At 59.5% G+C, this 23,357-nt stretch overlaps 1 protein-coding gene across 5 annotated transcripts in view; it reads left to right on the plus strand.

Annotated features, from left to right (window-relative positions):
* Positions 1 to 23,357, plus strand: part of LOC141970662 (centrosomal protein of 164 kDa-like) — a 29,792-nt gene that overhangs the window by 4,357 nt on the left and 2,078 nt on the right. For 2 of the 5 annotated variants that reach the window (XM_074927404.1, XM_074927407.1), the window contains 25 exons: positions 307 to 435; positions 801 to 878; positions 3,973 to 4,056; positions 4,686 to 4,771; positions 6,381 to 6,530; positions 8,166 to 8,384; positions 9,551 to 9,706; positions 10,012 to 10,228; positions 10,807 to 10,884; positions 11,144 to 11,272; positions 11,564 to 11,686; positions 12,223 to 12,366; positions 12,577 to 12,660; positions 13,522 to 13,590; positions 13,910 to 14,067; positions 14,618 to 14,744; positions 15,154 to 15,221; positions 15,381 to 15,588; positions 16,350 to 16,457; positions 17,535 to 17,649; positions 18,772 to 19,119; positions 19,569 to 19,635; positions 20,082 to 20,204; positions 21,063 to 21,818; positions 22,379 to 22,430. In XM_074927404.1, coding sequence (XP_074783505.1) covers positions 307 to 435; positions 801 to 878; positions 3,973 to 4,056; positions 4,686 to 4,771; positions 6,381 to 6,530; positions 8,166 to 8,384; positions 9,551 to 9,706; positions 10,012 to 10,228; positions 10,807 to 10,884; positions 11,144 to 11,272; positions 11,564 to 11,686; positions 12,223 to 12,366; positions 12,577 to 12,660; positions 13,522 to 13,590; positions 13,910 to 14,067; positions 14,618 to 14,744; positions 15,154 to 15,221; positions 15,381 to 15,588; positions 16,350 to 16,457; positions 17,535 to 17,649; positions 18,772 to 19,119; positions 19,569 to 19,635; positions 20,082 to 20,204; positions 21,063 to 21,162 — 3,168 coding nt within the window. In that variant the 3' untranslated portion in view covers positions 21,163 to 21,818; positions 22,379 to 22,430. Of the gene's footprint in view, positions 1 to 306; positions 436 to 800; positions 879 to 3,972; positions 4,057 to 4,685; positions 4,772 to 6,380; positions 6,531 to 8,165; positions 8,385 to 9,550; positions 9,707 to 10,011; positions 10,229 to 10,806; positions 10,885 to 11,143; positions 11,273 to 11,563; positions 11,687 to 12,222; positions 12,367 to 12,576; positions 12,661 to 13,521; positions 13,592 to 13,889; positions 14,068 to 14,617; positions 14,745 to 15,153; positions 15,222 to 15,380; positions 15,589 to 16,349; positions 16,458 to 17,534; positions 17,650 to 18,771; positions 19,464 to 19,568; positions 19,636 to 20,081; positions 20,205 to 21,062; positions 21,819 to 22,378; positions 22,431 to 23,357 lie in introns of those variants that run through there. The other 3 variants (XM_074927405.1, XM_074927406.1, XM_074927408.1) reach the window with 3 other exon arrangements.

The raw sequence follows: 23,357 nt of genomic DNA on the forward strand, positions 1-23,357 counted from the left end.
TCTTGTCCGTGGAGATTTCAAATCCTTTGCTTTGTTGTGGTCGCGGGTGATGGGTGTTTTGAGGCACGGGCAGGTTTTGCAGATGGAGGACAGGAGCCCCTTTGGCGCGAGGGAGAGCGCGGCCTCGTAAAGAACGTGTCGTCTCCCGGCGGGACGCGGCTCTGGCAGAGCAGGGCCAGCAGCGTCATCCCGAGCCCCTTCTCAGAATTCAGCAGCTCCCCTGCTGCTGGGCAGCGTCTCAGTGGGTTGGTGTCTCCCCCTCCTCCCCGGCTCTCCTCTCACCTCCCTTTCTTTCTGACTTCACAGCCTGCGGAGACCTGTAAGCCCACCAGCCCGACCAAGGAGTTGCTGAGCTCGGTCTGTGAAGAGCAGAGTGCCTTGGATATGGCGACCCTGGAGAGAGGGAGGAACAAAGAGGACGAAAGCGAGAATGAGGTAGTTGTGTGCCTTGTTTCTTAACACGTGTCACCAACCGTAGCGCAGGCAGCCTCCAGCAGTGAAAAGCTGCTGCTCCCCTGCTAACAGCTGGGTGACGGTGGCCATTCCATTTGACTCCAGGCCTTCATTTGTGCTGCCTTTCCTCTGTGTTTGGTCAGCAAAAAGCATCTAATCCTGTTTTCTTGTTGTTCTTCCTATAAATCAACATCTGACGTGATGTATTGTCAAAAGGCTGTAGGCTGTTGCCTTGGGGCACGGCGATGGCTCTGCCTTAGTTCAGTGTCTGGGGCCCCCCAGTCCCTGCTGGGGGATTGCAGAGCTCGGGGCTCAGTGTGGGCCATCTCCTCTTCTCATACCTTTAGAGTCTCCGTGGGACATCGCTTCTGTTCAGAAACGTCTACATGGATGTCAGGGCCCTGGGAGAGAGCTTCAACTCTGAGGTGAGAGAGCGGGTGATGAGACGGGCGGGAGAAACCCCCCCGGGGGGCAGAGGCGCTGCGGCGCTGCCAGCGCCGGGGCCGGGGAGCGAGAGCGCAGGACTGGCGCCGGAGGGACGAGTTCATGTGGCAGCCTAAAACCTGTCTTCTCACGCTGCTGAGAAGCTCCGTGGCTGGGACGCCGAGCGCCAGCGACGAGTTGAGTACCCGCGCGGCCTCGTGCAGACGTTTTTCTTCCCGGGGGGCGCGCGCTCTGCCTGCGCTTGCTCAGCAGCGATCAGGCGTCGGATGACGAGGGCACAATGGGAAGCGTGTTGCAAGCAGCTCTGGTGGTTCGGCCTGACTGTTCCCACGGACATTAATCCTTTCTCAGCGCTTTGAAAATTCCTTTCCGGTATCTGAAAGGCAAATTCATTTCTTTTAAAGCGTTTTACAGTATTTCCCTTATCCTTTTCACAGCCTGCGAAAATTAAGCTCTAAAGTACTTTGCTGGAGAATCCGTTCACAGTGCTGGGCAGCAACTGCAAGGGCTTATGCTCAAGTGGATGTGAAAAAGAAAGGCCTGACTCTCATCTCCAGACGACAAGCAGGCTGTGGGGGCCCAATTCGTCACTGAAACGTTAATGTGGCCAGGAACAAAGAGCTGTCTTGGCATTTCAGTGCCGCGCCAGGGCTCCGGGAATCTGTTTGAGATGGCAATTGCCGCCCGACAGCCAGGCTCTGTTAACCCAGACGGGGGATATCTTAGTCTTGCTAAGATATTAGTGCCCCAGTGGAAAGTATAATTCTTTTGTAGTTCCATGAGATGGCAGTAGAAAAGCATTCCTACGAGCAAGGCCAGTTAGCTGCTCCGCGTGCAGCCTCTGTGCTGTGCTTCTGAGAGTTGCTTGGGCTGTTTCTTTCGCTGGTGAAAGTAGCGCATGCGCCCGGAGGGGTGTAAACTTGGAAACTGAGGGCAAATGCTGCCCAGGTGAGGTCTGGCAAACCGCCGCCCTCTCGGTGCTTCCGTGCCTGAGAACTGCCTGACCTCAGGGAGCGAGGGGAACGTGTCACCTTTAAAGGCATGCTGTACCCAGGAGGAGGTTTTTTCCTCTTTTTTTTCCTTTTAAAGGTGGAAAGCGTGCCAAGTTTTTTGTCGTAATCTCTCACGTTCTTAAAATCCGAAGAGGCGCCGTGGTCATCCCGCTGCCTGGGATGAGCAGGGTTCGGTTTTGGTGGCGGCTGCTCATCCTGATCGTTGAGCTCTGGATCAGACACTTCTCCAAAACGCAGCCCTGCTGGCATCAGTGTGCTTTTCTCCAGACCTACCCTGGTCGCTGGAAGTCTGGAAGCAATGATTCCAAAGGCAGAAATCTCACCTTAGTCAGTGTCACTCAGCTGCAGGTAGAATGTCTCACGGCTTGTGAAAAGATCAGCTAAAGCCAGTTATAACCCGTCCTACTCCACAATCCGTAGAAAATCCACAGGCTGTTTTTGCACGAGGAAAACTTGCCTCCTCTTCCCCCTGTGTGTCCGATGGGCACGGTTCCCTTCCGGAGAGTTGCACTTGGCATCGCTCAGGTGGAACGTTAACAAAAGTGTTCTCTGTATCTGTTCTTAAGGTAGGATTCTACTGGCTAAAGAAACAAGTCTGGGATATTTTAGTAACCGAGGTAAACTGGCGTGGAGAGAAATCTTTCTGTGCACACGGTATTCTTGGATACCTCGGTGTATTCTGTTGTGGTGGGTGCTCCTGGAAGGGAAATGCCTGTGGACAGTTTTCAGGCAGGAGGGTCCTGCCTGGCCTCCCTTGGTGTCAGTTTTCCTGGGTGCTGTTGGCCCTCCTGGAGGGAGGTCCCCAGCAGAGCTCTAAAGCCAAAGGGGAGCACAACTTTCCCTCCACTCCTGAGCAGCAACCTCAGAGCCGTGGCACGGGGCAGCGGCATCACCCTGCGCTTAGCAGGGTCTGTCTGTGGGTGAGGTAATATCCCCGGAAAAGTAGGTCACTTGGAGCTGGGACTGTGCTCAGATAATTGCAAAAAGGGAAATAATAAGCAATGTAAAAATCCCGCTTGAAGGGACACAGCAGTTTTTTCTATGGGGAATCTGCATGGCCAGGAGACCTGGCTGCTGACGGTCCCGAGGGAGACTGTGCAGGAGGGTAGCCCCGAGGTGGGGGGAGATGCCCATCAGCATCTCTTCATCTCCACGGGAAGCTGCCATTGCCATCTGGCAGCGGGAGCAGAGGAGCATGGCCAGCAAATGGCTGAGAATATCCTTATCTGTTGGTGGCAGCACAAGCCTGCGTGTTGGCAAGTGGCTGCCGCCTCCAACAATTCCTTTTGTGGGGCTCGCTTGTGGGCGCGTGTGCGCACGCACGCGCACGCTCGCGGTGTGCAGCCGAGTGCGAGGACCCCCCGAGACTCTGCCGGGAGGGAGAGCTATCCCGGAGAGTGAATAGCTTGTGGGCAACTTGCAGGAGCCGACTTTTAGGAAAAATCTGGGGAAATCTGCAGCAGTATTATCAATGAGGGCAGGAGGGGCTGGGGGAGGCCGTGGATGTGCCACGTGTCACCCCTGCCTGCTGCGTCAGTGACACGGCAGCGGGCGCTGATGGTGCGACAGAGCTCATGCCCTGCGACCCCCCAGTGTCCCCCGGCGTCCCCCCTGCACCGCCGCACAGGGAGGGTTTCCCTGGGCGCTGCCAGCGAAGGGAACCCCCGCGCTGCGCTCTCCCCGTGAGCAAACCCGCAGGGAATCCTGATTTCCCCAGCGCCCCGTCGGCCCAGCAGGCAGCTCCGCATGAACCACCTCGCCTGCCTGCGCCCCCGCGCCCTGGCAAGGGGCGAAACCCAAGGGGCTCTGGCCGAGGCGCCGACAGAGCCGTCTGTCCGTCCGCAGGACGCCCGGACGCGGGGCTGGGTCTCGGTGTAGCCGTCTCCTGCGCCCCGTGAAGCTCTCTGATAGTGCCAGGAGCTAAAAAGTGCTGCACAGGACTGGCCAGTGGGGCAGTGAGGGTGGGTTCCAGGCTGCGCTGGGGTTTTGCTCTGCCCTCGGGATCTCTGGCAGAAGCTGTGCGTGCTCCTCGGCCGCTGACCCTTCTCTGCTTTCTTCTTAGGACTTGGGCTTCCGGACTCGCCTTCCCGAGCGGGTGCTGGATGTGGAGGCTCTGTCTCCGGCTGCGGGCAGCCCCGTGGGCAAGGTGAGCGCTGTCTGTGTGAGCAGGCCCACGCTGTCCGCGGGCAGCGCGGGGCGCTCTGCGTGCGGGTAACTGGGTGATGCCGTTGGCATGAGGGCTTGGCGGAGGCAAGCGGGAGCATTGTGCGCAGGGTCAGGGATTAGAGCAGCGCTAATTGCCGCTTCTGCAGAGGTGAGATGCAGGTAGCTACGGAAAGAACATAAACTTTGAGCAGAGGTGGCTCGAGGGGTGCACGCCCGCAGGCTCACACGTGTGCCTTCCTGCCCCAGCGCGAGATGCAAGGGGACCTGTGTGCAGAGTGCTTAGTGCTGGCAGGGAGTTCACCTTCCACACTGAAAAAGCAACCCCAGAGCGTCCCCCGACAGAATGCCCCGAGCAGAGCCCCCAGGGCTCCCGGCTGTGCCGTCGAGGCGTTCCTGGGGGGCCTTGAGGCCCTCGGTCCCTGCCGGGGAGGAGGCTGGTGCGGCCGGGCGGGCGCTCTGCGCCGGCCTGCGGGTGCTGCCCGGTCCCCGGGCTCTGCTGGTGCGCTGGCCCAGAGCGGTGCTGCCCTCCAGCAGAGCCGCCGTACGGTCCCGAGAGGCTTTGACGGTGAAGGAGCCACCAAACTCCACACGGTTTGCTTTTACCTGCAGGCCCCGGAGCTGGGAGAAGAGGAAAAAACCCAAAGCAAAGGCGGTGTAGCGGAAGAGCAAGGCGCAGGACCAAAAGCTGCGGAGAGGTATGGTACAAACAGAGCGAGGAGGGAGGCGAGGGCAGCTCTAGCTCCTGATGACTCTCCTGTCCTGTCCGCCCCTGCTCTGCTCTGGTCGCTGTAACCTGTGCAGGTGTCCCCTGCAGAACCCCCCGAGATGCTGCAGCTTCCCACAGGGTCTTTCCCGCTAAACCTCTCGCTTCTCCTGCCACCTCCTTAGCCCTGTCTCAGCAGATTTCAGCTTCGTTTCAGCTTCTGGCTGGGTAGGCAGCAAAACTCCTGTCCTTCATTTCCTTGCAAGTGCCCCAGCTGTGGAGCTGCTTCTGTTTCCCTTACAGCTCTCTGACTTTTCTCCGCGGCTGTGGAAGTCGTGCCCTCGCCAAGATGGCCTGAACCTGTTCATATTGTGTGTTGCGCCCTGTGGCATTTAACCACGGGAGGTTTAGCCACTGGCCGTTGCCCAACAACAGAGCTTTCTGGCTCTGAGCCAGCCCCAGTCTCGGTGACCGCCGGTCCCACTGGGCTGCCAGCTCCTCGCCGGGCAGAGCCTGGAGCTGGAGGCTCCCGGGAGCAGCCTGGTGCCCGGTGCCGGGGGCAGAGGGTCCAGCCACAGGCCGAACAGTTCCTTCCATAGAGGGCCCAGAGCAGGTCGCTGGCTGAGCGGGGGCAAGCCCTAGGCTGTTTGATACCCTGCTGGGTGGACACGGCGCTCTGGAGCGCCCCGGCTGTTACCCCAGAGCAACGCTGGCTTCCAGACCCTTAGTTTCTGTGAGGACTCGACTCTCTAGGGGAGCTATTTTCAGCCTGCGTGTGGCGATTTGTTTAAAGCAGTTGAAACGCTGTGCTGAGCAGTGAGCTCCCTGCTCTCCAGAGCCCCTCCCCTGCGAGAGCTGCCGCCTGTGGCATTTAGAGATGAATCGTGTCAAAACTCTTAGCCTCCGCACAGAGTTACACGTACTCTGGGGCACTGGGAACCAAGAAGCTGTTGCCTGTGCCAGGAAAACTTGTGAACAGGAGAAGCTGCAGTCCATCTTAATGACTGGCTGCGTGCCCTTGGGATTTGCAGCCTTGCTCGTAGAGGAGCTGTTCCTGTGAAGGTCCCCGAAAACGCGTTCTGCCCGCAGGAATTGTCTCCTTATCGCTTGGTACCTGCTTCCCAGCTGTGCATCCTCTCTCCCTCTCTGCCTGTAAGGGTAGCTCGTGCTTGCCTCATCTCTCTACTCTGCACTTCCACCACAAAGTAGGACTGTAGATGTGAACACGCCTGCCAGGATTTCCCTCTGTCATTTGGACAGCGGTGTGAGTGTTGCTAACAGGGCTGGTGAATCTGGGGGAAGGTCTCTAAGGACCTGGAAGGAGAGTGGGATATTCCAGGGAAGGGATTCAGCCCTTCGAGTCTGGTGGCCCTTGAATCCTCGGCTGCCTGTTGGTCTGGCAGGGCCTGAGGGGGTGGGAGGGCTCTGGAGCTTTGCTGTGCCCTCGGCAGCCCGGTGCTGGGCAGACGGGTGCCGCTGGCAAGTGTGGCTCAGCGTTCCCCGGAGCAGCCGCACGGCCCAGCCCGTCTTCTCTCTGTCTTGCCATCTCGGACTCCGAGGCGTGCTAATCTGGTCTTTTTTATCTCTTTTATGCTGCAAAGGGAGAGGGATCGAAGTGCCTGTGAAACACCAGAAGAGAAGAGTTTAATTACAGAAAGGCTCAGTCTGGAGGAGATCGTGGCCTGGGAGCCGGAGGAGGAATCGCTGGATAGCCAGATCGATCTGGAGGAGCTTGCTGCCCCGCAGAAAGTGTAAGGGCTTCCTCTCGGTCCCCGGTGCCGTAAGCGTAACAGCTTTCGTCCTTTTGGTCCCCTTGGTGGCGTGTGGAGGTGGTGTGTGAAGGCGGCGCCCCGGGAGATGCGGTTTGGTGGGCACGGCGCCGCTCGAACATCTCCGTGTGCAGACGCAAGCAGCTGCTCCGCGGGCGCGTGCCAAGCCGGGCGTCTGTGCCGGGGAGGGTGAGAACAGCAGCTCTGCCCCTGGGGCCCGTGGCACAGGACTCCGTGGGATGCAGAAAGGGCCGTCGGCTTTGTGCTTGGAAAAGCCTCCTTCTCGCCGCTGTGGCGGACGAGGCTGCCGGCGCTCGCCCTCCCTCGGGGAGCGCTTTCGCGCGGATCCTGAGCTCCCTCGCTGCGCGGGGCTGCGACCGGGGGCGACGGCGCAAACGCCACAAACCGCCCCACTTCTGCTGTCGCTGCGGGCATCGGCTGCTTTGCGATAATAGGGTCAGAGCGCAGGGTGGCAGAGCTCAGGTTCCCTGCCCAAGCCGGTGGGCTGTTGCCGTGCTAAACTGATGGTCTTTGCAGTTACGTCCCCGCAGTCCCACTGCGACAGACGATCTCAGGAGAGGTGATTGTGCTGGCTTTGCTCTCCGTGTCAAATGACAGATCAGCAGATGCAATTGGAGAAAATAGGCAGCGCGTCTCTCAGGACAAAGTGGTGGAGAAGCAACCTTTGATGTGGAGAGCAGCACAGATCTCCCTTTTTAGGAGCTGTGTTGTGTCAATGTGCGTGTGTCGGCTGGGTCTCTTTTTAAGTAAGAACTGGGGCAAAAGGAGGGACGTGATGCAAGGGTGGAAGTGGCTGAATTGCCTTGCAGGGCAGGCTGATCAACGCCACCTTCCGCAGGCATCGCCGCACTTGGCCCAGAGCATGTAGCGTCACGGGGCAGTGCTAGCGAAGCAGGATTTTTCCAGAACCCGGCTTTTCTTGCCTCTGTCTCTCACTCCTTTTGCTAGTGGCTGCCTAAGTGACCTTTTTTCTTTTGACTCGAGGCTAAATTACCGGGGCTGTTACTTCCCTGATTCCTGGCAGAACAGCAGTCCCTCCGCCTAACGCTAGCCGGCTCAGAGCACGATGAGACCTTGCTGCTCCAGCTTCGACTAGCGAAGAAGAAAAACCTTTTTGCTAGGCTGATCTTCATTTTCCCCTCCTTCCCCTTCAGCTTCTCTCAGACCTTATAATTTTCCTGCTCTCTGTCGGAAAAAACTTAATGAGAGACAGATTGGGTTTGAGTTTTTGGAGCGCTTAGGGCTTTCTGTTACCTAGAGCTGGCAAACTCCCAGCACGCTTTGGACGGCAATTGCGGACAAATACCTGGTCCGTCAGCAGCGCGCTGCCGACCCCTGGGCTGAGAACAGGTACCGACTGCATCTGCTGCTGTGCCCGGCGGCTCTAGCCAGGGTTTCTAGCTGCTAGATCCTTCACCAGGGGAGAGCGTGTTGCCCTTGCGGGCTGCTCTAGCGAGCCAAACCAAGGGGTGTTCGGGGCCCGAGTGCTGCGTTCAGTGATTGATGTGATTTATTGTTTGGGGGGATGTTGCTGTTCCTTTCATGTTCCTCAGTTTCTGTCACCCTTTGGCCAAAGATGCTCTCCCTTTCCGGTAGGCAACCCGAGATTGAAATTGAAAGTGGGGGGTCCTTCAGCCAGTCTAGTGAAGAATACCTGGGCGAAATAGCCAAGGAGCTGGAGGGGGAGCTCAAGCAGGAGAAAATGCATTTCTGGCAAGCAAAGAAGGAGGCAATTCGGAAATTACAGGAGGAGATGAAGCAGCAGGAGGAGGAGGAAGCCAAAAAGCTTCCCCAGCAAAAAGAACAATCCCTCAGGTACGTTCCTTTTTCCCTCCATCTCCCTCGTGTTTCTCCTCCGAGCCTTTCCTAGCTGCGATCTCGTTGCCGGTGGCCACGGGCTCGTGCTGTTAGAGCCCACCTTGGGAGTGGTGCTGTTGTGTGGAGCTGTGGGCTTTCGGGGAGGAGGACACGGGGCTCCCTGCCTGGCACAGAGAGCGCTGCGCGTGTCGGGAGGAGCAGCGGTGTGCTGGCAGAGCTGCGAGGAGGGACGCCGCGTGCTGGGGAAAGCGCTCTGCGGTGCCGACGAGAGCAGCTGCCCCCCTCCCCGGGCTGAGCGGGATTCGCTGCACCCGCAGCCTTCAGAGCTCCGAACCGGCCTCTGATGGTTAACCGGGGAAAAGCTTCCCGGTCAGCACTGGGAGCTTTGCCGCCTGGCAGACGGTCAAATCCGGGGCTCAGTGGTAGTAACAGGACTGGAAATTGGAGCAGGAGAGGAGATGAGGTTACCCCGGAGGAAGTAGCTGGAACTCGGGTACTGCCCGTTTTACAGAGGGACTTCCAGCCCGGACTTTGAGGACTAGGGCATGGATGTCTGTGTGAAACCCAGCCGGCGTGTGAAGGTGGAATAGCAGTCCAGGGGGCAGAACAGCACCAGGGCTTGTGTGCTCTGCCTGGGGGGGTTTCTCTCCAGACTTGTATTTTATTTCAGGTGGCCTTGATACTTAGGTTCTGAGCATGCTGAGCCAGCCAGAAACGGTATCTTGGCATGAAATGCTCTGGGAATGCTGTCTTGGGTGCAAAGGCAGACACAGAAATCACCCCTCAGGGAAAAACGCCTATGTGGTAATCAAGCCGTAGTGAAAAGGGTGTCACAGGGCAACAGGGAGCTTACAGACACACTAATGTGTCCAGGTACCTTGGCTGGGAGCCTGCTTTCATGTAACAGGAGTTGATTTCATTTACCTGGGGGGAAAAAAAAAAAAGCCCAAGGGCCATCCCTGATGCTATAGTGCACTTCAAAGGTGTGTGCAGCGTGTGATGCTCAGGGGCTGCCTCTCCCGCCCCAGCAGCCGGGTTCAGAGGTGAGGAGGAGAATTAATGGTCCGGCGCCCTGAGTGCAGCCAGTGGAGCAGCCTGTAGGCCTTGGAGGTGATCTGAAGATATTAAAGCCTCCTGAACGTGTTTTGTTTTGTTTTGTTTAGTTTTTCTGGCTGCTCATCTCTCAGGACTCCAAGAGAAGATTTGGCAAAGGCTGCCGAGGAGGAAGAGTCGCGTATCCGGAAGGAAGAAACCGAGAGGCTCTCAAAGCTGCGAGCCAAAATCACCTCGGAGACCGAGGCTGAGATGGAGAAGATGAGGTGAAAAGCTTTGCTGCCGCCCCTGGGGACGTAAGCTGTGGTGGGCTGGGAGGGCAGCGCAGGTCCTGGCCCTGGAGCTGGCGCGGGCGGTGCCCTGCCGTGGCGCCGCAGTGCTGGCTGCTTTGCTCTTTATTTCCAAGGCCTCGGTTGAGCTCTCGCGAGTCTGGGGGGGGTTTCTCAGTTTCTTCTGGCCTGCACGTCCTACCCCTTCGCAGCGTCTTCTCTCGGCTCTGGTTCCTGAAGGGAGTCCGGGGGTAAAGTGCCGAGCTCTGACTTGTCTCCGGCTGTTGTCGTTGCAAACCCAGGGCGGAGCACGAGGTGACGCTGCGGAAGCTCCGAGGGGAGTGGGAATCCCAGCAGGCGGCGGAGAAGGAGAGCCTGGAGCGGCAGCAGCGGCTGCTTCTGGAGAAAATGAAGGTGGAAATGAAGGAAGCCCAGCAGAGAGAGATGACTGGGCTGGAACAAGAGAAGGAACAATTCCTGCGTGAGCTCAAGGAGAGACTGGACGGGGAGAAGAAGAAGGTGAGCTCTTGATTGCCAGGTTGGGCCAGGCCCACGCTGGTCGCCCTGACCTGGCTCGCCTTGCGGTGCCCGAGTGTCGGGATGAAGTAACACCTGCGTGTGCTTCGGTGATGCCCCCCTGAAAACCCCGAGGAAAGGTGCGAGGCGTGCCCTTAGAGGCGCGGCTGAGGTGGGGAGGAGTACTCCCTCAGTTCTTACACCCATGATTAAATAGCAATAAATGGCCACGCTGCCTCCGAGGAAAAGAGGAGGATCGCTGTGTGTCTCTGCCAAGCTAAAGCAAGCCGTCTCCTCACCTCAGAATAGCTCTTTGGCTGCTGCTGTGGTCCTCCAGAGAGCCTGGGGAGCTCCCGAGCGGAGGCAGCTCACAGTCCTTGCAGCACAGTGCCACTGAGATCCGCTGAGATCCCCCGGGAGGGAAAGCACGGAGAGAGGAAAGGCGTAATCCAGTTTGAAAGGGGTTTGCCGTTGTGCTGTTTTGGTGCTTATGGAGAGACGTTGACTGCAAATGCATCTTGTAGAGCGTGTCCCCACACATAGAGGTTTTCCAGCAGACTGTTTTGCTCATGTTCCTGTAGGCAGCGGAAGAGCTAGAGAAACGGTTTGCAGCTGAGCTCCAGCAGCTGAAGTCTGTGGAAGAAGAGAAGCATCATAAGGTAAGAGGTGGTGTCCTTAGAATGTAACTCGTCGATTTCCCACGCTGTCACCAAAGGTGGCCGGGGAGGGTGGCGTTCATTTTTTTTTTCCGCTTCCTAAATGTGGCTCTGGTCTGGCTCAGCACTTGGACGTGCTCCAAGTAGGGGGTGGTGAGACTGCACACGCTGGTCTTTGCCACGCTGCTCGCTCTCCGTGGGAGGGCACCGCATGGATCCTGTCAGGAGGGTGACAAGTCTCTGTGGGTGGCTTTCACGGCAGGTCATTTCCAGCCTGCAAACCCAGCTAGCAGAGGCACGGCGGAGAGAGGAGGCTCAGCTGCGCGAAGACTTGCGGAGAGCCGAGCAGAAAGCGCAGCAAAAGGCCCAAGTCGCGGAGTACGAACGCGAGGCAAGTGCTCCCCTCGGCTTGCTGCGGGTCCTGCACCCCCTCTCCCTGGGGCTGAGCTGAGGCCCCGAGGCCGCGTCCCCTGCCCAGGGGTGGCAGCGGTGCCCCGGGGGAAAGGGCACCCCTGTGGCATCTGGCCCCGCCGGGGCGCTTGCCTTGGGCTACCCCGGCCTGATCCTGCGCGCGTGGCACCGCGACCGCCCGTCCTCCCGCTCCCGTGAGGGGCTGCGCTCCGGGGGCCCCGCGCCGCGGGGCTGCGGGTCACAGAAACATCTTGTCACGTCGTCCCCGCAGCTCAGCGAGCTAATGAGGGAGAAGCGCCAGGACGTGGAAAAAGACCACGAGAGGAGAATGGAGAGGATGAAGGAGGAGCACCAGGAGGCCCTGGCGCGGATTCGGGATCAGTACGAGGAGGAGGTACTGTGCGGGGAGCCGCGGAGCCGGGGGGTGACTGCGGCGGCTCGGTCGGGCCGCACCCGGGCTGGCACTGCTGCCTGCCCAGCTGCCTGTCCCAGCTGCTCCCAGAACTGGGAGTCTCCTCCCTTCTCGGGGAACTGGGCACTGTTGCCATGCTGTGAAGTGAGTTTAGCCTGGGGTTGTAGGGATAAGCTGTCAAAATACTCCCCGTGCAGGCAACTTCCACATGCATCTGTCAGCTTCAGTACGAGAGAAGATTGTTCACATTTTTGCAGGTGTCCCTTCTGGAAAGCCTGCTGCCTCCCATTTTTGGCAGCAGTGTGTGAAAAAACCTTAGTTTCGTGGGCTGTTTTTTCTTTCCCAAGCCTCTCCCATAAGGATGTCCCTGCAAGCCAGAGGTTTGAATCTGCTGAGTTTGGAGCGTGCTCAGGAGCTGCTGCGGGATGGGCAGCGTGTCCTGTGTGCTCGTGCTGGCTTGCTGGAGAACCCTGTGCTCCACTCAGACGCTTTTCTTGTTTGTGTTTTGCAACAAGCAGGAGAGGAAGCAAAGAGCAGAGCTGCTGGAAGGCCTGCGAAGCGAGGGGGCGCGTCTCCGGCAGCTTCACGAAGCGGAGGCGAAGGCTCTGCAGGTGGAGCTGGACGAGCGGCTCGCTGCGCTGCAGCTCAGGCACAGGGAGAAGGTGAGGAGAACGCTTTGCCTGGCGAATCCTCCTGACTTGGCTGCCTGGGGACAGCCTGGGGACCGTGACGCCCCAAGGCGCCTGCCCCCCTCTCCGGCCGGGGTGACAAGCGGCAGGTCACGCTCGCCCTGTTTTTGTGGTTCCTCCTGGTGGCAGAGCTCTGCCTGGTGGCTTGAGCCGTTCTCTCTCTAACTCAGCCTCTCTCTGCAGGAAAGAGAACTCCAGGATTTGGAGAAGGAGCTGGAAATGCGCACAGAGAACATCAAAGCCGGATCAGCGCAGCTCCTTAGCCAGGTGAGTCAGCCCTGTGGGGCTCACAGAGGTGTCTTAGCCGGTGCTGCTCCTCTGCCTGCTTCCTCCTGGGCTCAGCCAGGACTTTGGGAGGGAAAACTTCCATCACAGGCCAGAGCAGGGCTCAGCGTTCCTGGCCGTACAGCCTCCTGGATGGTGTTTGCCGGGACAGTCAGTGCTCGGGGTTTGCTCGGGGTTTGCTCAGGGCTTTGGGAGATGGCAAGTGGCTGTAGGAGTGATGGAGGGATCTTAAAAGCCTTTCAAGGTGGCAGGTTCTGCTCAGCATCACTTTGGATTTCAGTCAGTCCCTTCCTGATTTCCCTCCTCCCTGCTGCCGTGGAAGGGGAACGTGTGCTGCTGGATCTTGGGCAGCGCAGCGAGAGAGGGAAGCGCTCCAGATGCTCCTGTGGAGCTGGCAAAAATCGCTGGCTGATGTTCTCGCCTGCCAGATCTCTTAAGTCCTGGCCTGTGCCAAGGGCTGTAGATAACCTTGCTTCTGGCAGCCCGCCCTTTCCAAGCAGCACCGGAGTGAGGAAGTAAAAAGGTGGAGAAATGCTGGAGGCAACCAGAGGCTTGACCAAAGCAGGGTCCTGCAGAAATGGCCACGTGCCGTGGGTGCTCTCGCAGCTGAGCAGGAAGGGGTGTTCTTCCCCCAGGAATGCAAATATTCCCCGCTCCTCACTTGAAGCCCAATAAAGGGATGAGAACTTGAGTGTGTGGGGGGCAACAAAGCAAAACCGAGCACGATCCTTAGGCGTTTTGAAACAGTTTTGAGACTTAGGCCTGACCTGTGCCCTTCAAACGCTGCTCAGCATCAGCTGTCTCCTCGCTCTCCCACTCCCCTGCTTTCTCGTCTGGTTACAGGAGGAGTCTCTGAGGAAGAAAAGGCAGCAGCTGCTGGATGAGGACAGACAGGCTGAGCTGGAAAGAGATGTATGTATGCCTTAGCTCTGGAGAGGTGCTGTGCTGCTGCTGGGGGTGAGGGCAGTGCACTAGAATGAGGGCTTTAAAAAAGCAGACTGTTACTTCTGGAGTCCGTCCTGCTGAGAGTTTGCTTAGCTCTGGGCTGTCTCTCAAAAGAAGAGACAGTCCTGTTCCTGCAGGATTGGAGTGCGTACCTGCAGCGCTGGGACCTCCTGTGAACTGTGCCGGCCGCCAGCTCTCTCACATCGTGTGCCTTTTATTTTGGTGTTGGGGAGATTACTGGGAGGGATTTTTTGGTTTTCTTCTAAAAAGCTGCTTTGGTTCTCAGCTCCAGCTAGAGGAGAGCAGGAAGGAGCACACCAGCCTCCTCGAGTCCACCCGGCAGCTGCGTAGGTCTCTGGAGGAGCTGCAGGACCAGAAGGCTGAGCTGGAGGCCCAGGTGGACTTGTTAGAGACCCGAAGCCAGAGGCTGCAGAAGCGCATCAGGTGTGTGCATGAGAAACTTCCTCTAATACAGAAAGATCTGCCCTACGCCCCGAACAGAAACCTCTCTGGCCCAGGCTGGACCCCTCCCGTAGCTCCAAGCTGCTTGTGTGCTGATCCACGTTCCTCCAGAATTCTAATGGTGGTTTTACGGCCTGTCGGGGGCATGGAGGCCCCGGGGTCCTTCTCCAGACCTGTTAATAACTCGCTGCGTAAATTCATCCCTTGGCCTCTGCTTGTCAGGTTCAGTTATTTGTCTTCCCAACGTCCGTCCTGCCAGGTTAATAAGAGAGGGCACTCTTGCCTTGAGAGGGGCACTGAAATGCCAAGAAAAGGTTTTGCTCGGATAGCTGAGCTGCCGGGTGAGGGGGTGAGGCTGTTCGCTGCCCAGGCAGGGGTCCTGCGCAGACCCAGTGCTGGGGGCTCGCGCATCTCCGGCCCTTTCCCCTCCCGGAGACCGGAGGCCGCTTCGGACACCGCTGCAGGCAGAGCAGCGGGGACCTGGGCCCGTGGTCTAACCGAGTGCTGCTGCTGTCGCCTCTTCTCGTGGCAGTGAGCTGGAGGCAGCTGTCAGGAGCAAACAGGAGACTCTGAAAGAACTGGAGGCAGAAGAAAGCGTGGAACCTCCAAGAGGGAAAGCTGAGCTCCAGGTGGAAGACCTGAGAGAAACTCTTCAAGCTGTGAGTAAAGCGTTTGCCTCGTGAGAGCTGAGGCTGTAACTCCTTCAAGAACCCCAGCTTTTGTTCCGTCCGTGTGAACTCCTTGCAGATGCAGCGCTGCATTTTCCTTTCCTGGGGCACATCAGTGAGTTCAGTAGTGGTTGTGGATTTCTGTCTGTTGTTGCTGGGGGGAAAGGAGTGTGGGATACTTGAGTGCCCTTGGAGTCCAAGGCGGGGCTCGAGTCAGGGATAGAAATGTCTGTTACTCTTCCAAAGTCACATAAAGAACATCCCTGGCACGGGTTTGGGACCGGGGCAGCACCATGGTGATGGCATTCCGAATTTTTACTTTGAGACGGATTCTTACAGGGTCCCGGGGTTCTGTTTCCCATACGTAGTTCTTAGTTTTTGAAATGTTTCATCTCCTCAGCACTCCTCCAGAGAACGTGCTTCCCCACGCTCCCAAAGCCATGAGAACAGCGACCTGCAGTTTGATCAGTGAGTATCTGTGCCCCCGCTGCCTCTGCAGAACGGTTTGGCTTGGGTTTTACGAGCCGGGGGTTTTGGGGTTTACGCACGTGATGCGTTTTGGGGGGGGTGCTGCGTGAGGCTTGCGGCGTGGCACAGAAAGCCAGGAGGTTCCCCGTCTCTCTGTAGTGTCAGGAGCTTCATCTCCGCGGAAGGGATCTCCCTCAGGAGCGCCAAGGAGTTCCTGGTGCGCCAGGCCCGCTCCATGAAGAAGAGGCACGCGGCGCTGCGAGCTGCCAAGCAGCAGTGGCGCCAGGAGCTGCAGAAAGCCCGGGAGGCGGCGCAGGATCCCGACGGCTCCCAGCTCCTGGACAGCACGCGCAAGAACCTGGAAGAGGTGAGGCCCCGAGCGCTGCCTGCGTTCAGGCCTGGGGCGTCGCGGCCGTGGGCTGCCCAGGGGTCGGCTCCTGGCTGTGGGCAGCAGCCGCAGGCAGCTGCGGGGCTTCGGCCCTGCTGGGAGCGGCAGGTGTGGCCCATGGCCCACGCAGTGTCACACACCGGGGCGGTTCCAGGTCTGCTCCGCTGCGGTGCAGCCCGCCCTCGGCAGCTCGCTGGATTGCAGGAACCTGATGGACACTTGGGGCTCTTGGGATCTTAAAAAGGGAGAAGGGATCTGGCCGAGGAGAACGGGATCGCGCGTCCCGCAAACCCCGTCACGTTTTCTCAGAGGAGAGGAAGTGGCAGGCGTCCATCCCGTCGGGAGGTGGGAGGGGATTTTTTCCCTCTCGCTTGGGAAGGGGTCCTCGAGCCCTGGTCAGCCCCGCTGACACGCCAGCCGGGGCAGGGCCGGGCATCCTTCCCTTCCCTGACCGCAGCAAGCGCTCGTCTTGGCAGAACCAAAGCTGCTGACCCTGTTGGACGCAGGGTCTGGACGTGCAACCTCCTTGTCCTTGGGGTGAACTCTCTTTGCGGCTCGTGCTCTGCCCTCTCCACACTCCCCTTTCTGTGCTCTCGGAGACCTGGGAGCAGTTTCCCTCCTGCGGCCTGACATCCCGTGCTGAGTAGAAGTGGGATAATGAAAGTCGCCCTAACCACCACCATCGAATATTTCCTGTCGTTCCTGTTTAATTTTCCTCCGTGGCTGGGCTGTTTTTGCAGGAGGCGAAGCAGCTGGAGAAGATGAAGTCGGCTATGTGGAAAGGGCAGGCGCTGCTGCAGAAGAAAGAGGAGAAGCTGAGCCAGCTGGAGTCCTCGCTGCTGGAGGAGGTAACGGCCAGCGCCACCAGCACTGCGCTCGCCCTGCCCGCAGCTCGTGGCCCCTGCCCTGGGCCGGAGCCTCTGCGGGGCCTTTGGTGCCCGCGAGGGCTGTTTAGCTGGTGGCCAAAGACACGTTTGCCAGCGCAGTGGGTTTTAGAAACACATTTTCTGAGAGCAGAACAGTGTCGGTCTGAGACCGGGGGGGAAGGCTGGTCACAGGTGGAGGGAGAGGAGGACAAACCTCACGGCCCTGGGGCCCCTGGGGTTCACTGGGGCTGCAGCCAGCACCACAAACCGGGGCTGGGCCTCGGCATGGAGCCTCCCTCCGCGGCGGCAGCTTGTCGGGCACGGACGGGCTTGGGTGGGGGAACGCTGCTGAGTGCCCGGGCTCGGCAGAACCTTGCTAGCGCAGAGACGGAGTGCTGTGGGCGCGATAGGCTGAAGTACCCCACAGTATAAACCAAAACCTCGCAGCAGAGCGGGTAGGTGGCTCATTAACGGTCTGGGTCTTGCTCAAGATGGCAAATACTCTGCCTCCCCTCTGCTCGTGACACCGGGGCTCGCTGTTAGGCGTGTGGCTGCCGAAAGCAGCCGGGAAAAGCCGCACGGTTTGAGCCTGGAGAAGACAAGGGCGGGTCGCCCCGTGTGAGCGAGGATGAGCCTGGTTTCCTGGCCCAGGCCAGCCCTGGAACCCGTGCGGCTCCGCCTGGGACCACGCGGCCTTAGGCAGGTGCAAGAGCACGAGACCTCTGACAGCCAAGCCCTTGTCCTTGGTGCAAAGAGGGAACCCAGCCCCTGCAAGAGTTCTGAGGCTTATTTAAAGGACAAAATACTTCAGCTCCTGCCTAGAGCAGCCTGTGCATGTGGCTGTTAGATCTGGCCTCGAGTGCACACGCGTGCTTCCTCCAGAGAGCAAGCAGTCTCTCCACTTTCAGGCGTTGCTGTGGGCCCTGAGGGTGGCCGTGCCTTGGCTCGCCTGCGCCCCTCCGGGCACTCCGGCCCGCGCAGAGCAGCCGTCGGCTGTTCCTCTGGCTTCGGGGGCAGAGCAGCAGGTTTCATTTGCGTCGTCTTCCCTCTTTTGACCAGCTTTCGGAGGAAGATATGCTGAAGAGAGCTGCGTTCAAGAAGATGGCGACTTTTGACCTCAGCAGCTCTGAGGACACCGACAGCATGTCCAGTGTAGATCTGCACCAGCCCAGCTGTAAGTGCCGGCCGGGCCGGTGCGCTGCGCCAGGGGCTAACGCCTCAGCCCTCCTCCTGGCCTCCCCTCTCGCCCCTCCTGTGCTCACCCGGGCTCTTGGGTGTCCGAGGCAGCTCTGCTGCCCAGGACTGGCACTGCTCCCTGCATAACATTTGATTGGAAAAACTTATGGCCTGCTTGCAGTGGCGGCTGAGGGCTGGAATCTGCGAGGGAACTCGCCTTTTAAATCTCTGCCGTTGTTTTGAGAGTGGAAAGGAAAGTCTGGCCTCAGCTCTTCCCTCTGCTGTTGCAGAGCTGTATGCTCCTCTGCAGGTGCCTGGGCTTCCTTCTCCTCACCTCTCTGGCAGGAGATGCTGCTGCCCTTCCCTGTGCTTTTTCCTTTGCCTTCAGCTGCCTGTAAGCGGAGCTGTGCAGGGGGCAAGAAGGGCTTCCCCCAGACAGCCGGGAGGCAGGAGCCTTGCCTTGCTTGCAGGAAGGCTGGCAAGGCTCGAGCTGACCGAAAGCCGAGAAAGCTTCCCTGTGGCACCAGACGGACGAGCTGTCCCGTCTGGGGTGGTCTCTCTGACCCTGACCAGTAAAAATTCTGCGGGCACACGTGAAACTTCAGGGCTTTCTCTCGCCATAAGATGGGAGCCCGTGTATCAGCACGGTCCTGTTGGTCCGACACCGGCCAGGCCCGTGGCCTCGGGAGCTTTGCTGCTTAGGAGCACGGGAAGGGCACCGGGCGTCCTGCTGCAGTGGGACTGTTGGGGTGAAGCCTGATTTCCTGGGGGGCCTCGGCGGGAGGGGGGCAGTCTTGGAGGGGTTTCCCATTCGCGGGGGATTCTGTCAGGCTGGCGGCTGTACGGCGCAGGGCACAGCAGAACCCAGAGGGCTGGAGCTGTACCCGATGTGATCTGCTGGGCCCCTTCTTGCAGCCCTGGAGGATCTTGTCCCCCGCTTTGTGCCCCAGCAGCCTCAAGGCACAAATCCCCGGTGTCAGTCTGCCTCTGCATCCCCCTTCGCACGGATCAGTCGGGCTCGGCTCGGAGCGTAACCCAGGGAGGAAAGCGGGTCTCCTGCCAGCGCGGCAGCGTCTCCCCGGCCCTCCCACTGATCCCTTCTTCTCTTCTCTCCCACCAGTTGATTTGAGAACCAATTTACAGCCTGCCCTCCCGGTGGACAAGATCCAGCGCTTGACAAAATCAGTGCAGGACATCTCTAATGACCTCAGGGGGGTCCTCGACATCCTGGGCTCGCTGAACAATTGCCAGTCCCCGCTCCTCAGCTCGACGCCCTGCGACAGCGTCCCTCTTTCTACGTACACCTCCTTGGCAGGAGTGGGGGCCGGGGGGTCCCTGGGGGCCCCCGCTGGGCTGTCTCTGTTGGACCAGAGGCCCTGGAGCACTGGGCTGAGCTCTGGGCGCTCTGTTCCAGCGGGACAGTCAGCAGACAGCATCCTGGCCGAGAAATATCGCAGGTATTTCCCAGGTAAGTCCTGTCCTTAATCCATCCCCTTGCTTGCCTGCGGCTTCGGATTTCCCAGCCCTGCACGTTCTAACCGTCTCGCCGTCCCAGTGCTGCTACGGCCAGATCCGCTGGTGCGGCTGATGGCAAGGGTGCTAATGAGATGAGGGATGAGCACCTCATTCCAGGACAGGCAGCATCTGGCTGATCTTGTCATCCTGCTTCGGGAGCTGTTCAGCCTTTAATATGCATCCCGGAAAGCAGTTGTTACTACAGGAGGGAGCAAAAGAGCTTCACTGGAAGCCTCCCGTGGACTGCAGCGAGGGTTCACCATCTCCGTGCCCTTAACACCCCCGTGCCCTTGGCAGGTGGCTGAGCTTGTCGGGACGGTGTGTCTGTAGTGCAGGCAGGCAAATGCACCCAGACATACAGGCTTGATTTGGGGGTGCCTGTGTTTAACATCTGTTTCCTAGGGGGGCTGCCGTTGCTCAGTGGAAGTTCCAAGCCTCTGGACAACAAGCTGGGATACGTTTCTGCAGAGTAAGTGTCTTGTTCCTTGAGCTGTCGTGTCACTGCGCTGCTTTTATTTCTCTGCGATGATTTACGGGTCGCGTATCTTGGAACAAGCAGATAACAAAATCGTAAGCTACCTACCAAGCAGACAGGTTGGATACAGTTAGTTGTTCCGTGCCACGTGCTCGGTGGTTCCTCGCAGCCACATCACGGCTGTGCTGATAACCCTGGCCCCAGGACGGGGCTCTGGGGTGCTGGGGAAGGGGGCGGCAGCCTGGGAGCGGGCGGCTGCTGCAGCTTTTCTCTGCGCTGGGGCTGGGCAGAGGACGCTGAGCGAAGAGGAGGTCGCGTTTCCTGAGCCGTGGCTCTTGCTGCAGCAGCCCATCGCTTTCCCAGCTCTGGGGTCGTTTCTGCTCGGACCAGGCCTCGCTTTTTCCCACTTGTGCTGTCTCTTTCTCTCTCGTGCGTGACAGGGAGCAAATACGGCTCTTGCAGCGCTCCCGGTCCCAGAGGCGAGAGTCGGCCAAGATGAGCATTCAGAGCCTGATTGAGAGCAGCAAGAAGTGGCTGGAAGACTTCAAGAGGGATCCAAAAGTGTATCCTTTGCCTGGCTCTGGTCTTTAATTGCACTCCAGCCTCCTGCAGCAGGAAGGTGGAGACAGCAGGAGGCGAGCGAATTGGGAGCACTGAAGCACTGAACAGCAATTTTGAAGCCTTAGCCTCTATTTTAGTGTCTGGTTCTGCAAAGGAATACGGTGTTTAGCAGTTAGAGCATGAGTGACCTGTTTGCTCTTCTCTGAGCTGTACTTGACTGGAAAGGTCTCTTCCCTTTCCCCGGCTGCGCTGTGAAGCTTTTCAGTGCTGCGACTCAGCCATCGGAGCTGGAAGTGTGAGAGTTGCCAAAACTGAGGCCAAGAGTGCGGAATGGCGGGGGCAGAGGGAAGGCAGGGGGCTCAGCCTGGCTTTGGGGGTCACTGGCAGAGCCCCGGGCGCAGCGGGGTCCCGGGGCGGTCCCTGGAGCAGCCCGAGGCGCGCGAGCGGCGGGTCCGCAGCCAGGGTGCCGGGGACACGGGGACCTGGCACGTGGGGCGGCCGCGCGGCCGGGCGGGGGGGTCTGGGGCTCCCGGCGGAGCTCTCCCTCCGGCTCTCTTGGGAGGCCTCTGGTAGCACGTGGCCGGAGCGAAGGAGCGAGGCCTCGCCGCGCTGTTAGCGGGGACGTTGCCGGGCTCGTGGCGTAACAGCGTCACGCAGCGTGCGCTGGCATTAGCAGCAAATCCCTCGGGGCTCCGATGGCGCGTGCTGTCCTGAGCACGGTGCTCCGCTGAGTTCCCTAATCCCCCTTTCATTCCGTCGGCCTTGGGTGCAGCGGGCTAAAGCGCCTGCCCTGCCCGCTGCCCGCGCTCAGCGGGCTCGTTCCTCGTGTAAGTCCGGCTTTTCCTTCACTCGGCTGCCAGCTGTCTCCTCTCAGGTGCGCAGAAGCTGCCTGCCAGCAGCCCCAGCCTGCTGCAGCTCGGCCTGGATGAAAACAGAGAAATTAAAGTCTACCGTTACTGAAAGAAGGGAGCGGCAGGCCCGGGCAGTCTCCCCGGGGACACGCCGAGTTTCAGCAGTGCCCAGCCATCGCCACGCCGTCCTGCGTTCTGCCTTGAAACAGTCTGTGCTCAGGAGAGTGGAGGGAGGAGGAAGTGAACTTCCCGGGTGGATTCTTCTAATCCTCAAATATGTCCCAATAAACTTTATAGACTCTTTAGTCCAGTGGTGAAATATCAGGGCTCCAATAAATCAGCAGTGTTCTCATGAGTATTCCAGTGATGGTCAGGCAGAGCTGTGACTCACGGAGGACTCTGAGTAACTGGTCAGGGGGGAGGATGTGAATCCAGCCGAGACTCTGCTCGAGGGAACGCGTCAGGAGCTGAGCCCACGCCGCTGCCCGCAAGTGCTTCATTGCAGGTGGGCCGAGTCGTCCGGCCGCTGGCGCGTGGGAGCAGGGGAGAACCGGCGGCGAGATGGCTGCTGCGTCTGGGGACGGCACCGGGGAGCGGCAGACCCTGCTCTCGGGACACGTTCCTCTCGCTGCCGCCAACCCTTTCTGTGTGCAGCTGGGGAGCCGCCTGTCCCCCGAGGAGCCGCTGCCGTAGCTCGTGTACCAGCCCCTGCCCTGGCAGATCCAGCGCGTGTCGCAGAGCCGCCGCACCAGCCGCGACAGCGAGGTAGGGCTGGGGCTTGGCTGCCCCCCCGAGCCAAACGGGCTGGGGCCGGCGGGGAGACTCCTCTCTTTCCCTTGAAAGACGGAAAATAGAGTAGTGCCAGGAGGCAGGATAAGCTACAGAATGTACGCATTTGTCAACAAGTTCAAGGTTATTTTTCGGGATAAAAATCGCGGACCTGACCTCCCCGGTGCTGCAGGGCCACGGTGGGGCTGGAGTGGAGGAACCGAGCCCGGCGGGTCTGGTTCCACGTGGGCTGGAAACGCAGGTCGGGGGAGGCCTGTGCCGAGGGACTTCCCCGGGTGCTCCCAGCATGTCTCTTGGAGCTCATTTTTGATACAAAGCTCTCGTCTGCTTCTCCTTGGAGGACGGTTCACAGACGTGCATGAGTTCATTGGTGCTCTGTAGTGCCCTTTGAGGGGACGGCAGTATTTTGAGGTTTCCTGAAGGGAAGGGGCAGTGGCAGCTTGCTGAGGCCAGCCCAGCTGGCCGCAAAGGGACTGTTCTTCCCCCCTCTGCCTGAGATACAACTAACTCTGTTGTATTTTTCTCTACCTTTCTAGAAAGGCAGGAGCTCTCGGCAGAACAGCACCTACTCGATTTCTGGAGAGAAAGGTGAGTATGGGGTAGGGGAAGCTCCTGACTGTGACCATGGGATGCAGTGGGAGAGTGGCACTGCAGTACCCAGACCCCTCTTGGCCTCTTTCTTCTTCCAAAAAAACCTCTCTGACAGCATTAAGGGGTATTTTAGAAGTCAGCCTCGTGAGAGGGAAGCCTGCTCAGCTTGCTCTCCAGCCTGCTGGCTGTACTGTATTTGGGGTTGTTTCCCCTCGGGGGGCAGGTGCCCTTGTTGCCACCCCCGGGAGGGCAGGTGAGTGCAGACAGGACAGCCAGATGAGCGTTAAAACCTGTGGAATCAGGGAGTGGAGGCCCCACGGCTGAATATACCCCAGCACACGTGTGTGTGTGTGTGCAAATCCCTGCCTCCCCCTTGCCCCGAAACCTGCGTCACGGCATCCCGTGGCTCACTGGCCCCCAAGCAGCCCCCCCTGCTTATTGGCTGGGCAGAACCCCCTGGAGTTGTGGTGGAAAATCCCCCTTGCCTCCTCCTCCTCGCTCTTGGCTCCGACTCTGCCCCCCCGAGCGCTCAGCAAAGACGATTTGAGCGCTTCTATTCTCAGCGCAGCCGGACGAAGGCGTGAGGGGACGCGGTGCTCGGGCAGCGACCGGGGGGGCTGAGCTCGGCCGCTCCTCCGTGACAGGGCGGGAGCTCCGGCCGGCCTGGCCGCTGTTCCGGGGGCTTTGCTGCCCCACGAGCAGGTGACGGTGCCCAGGGTGCCCGGGCTGGTGCGGCAGCGGGGCGTCACACCCGGGCCTGGCCGCCCCGAGCGCCTTCGGCAGGCGGAGTCCTGCGGCGCCGCAGCTCCCCAGCCACGCTTGGGTGTTGCAGTGGGCAGGATTTACAGCCGACTTGTATCTTGTTAAGCAGGGCAGGAGGGAGCCGATTCCCAGCGTGGACTCTTTTTATGTATCTTTTTACTT

This window comes from Athene noctua, chromosome 26, assembly GCF_965140245.1.
Source record: "Athene noctua chromosome 26, bAthNoc1.hap1.1, whole genome shotgun sequence".
Lineage (NCBI taxonomy): Eukaryota > Metazoa > Chordata > Aves > Strigiformes > Strigidae > Athene > Athene noctua.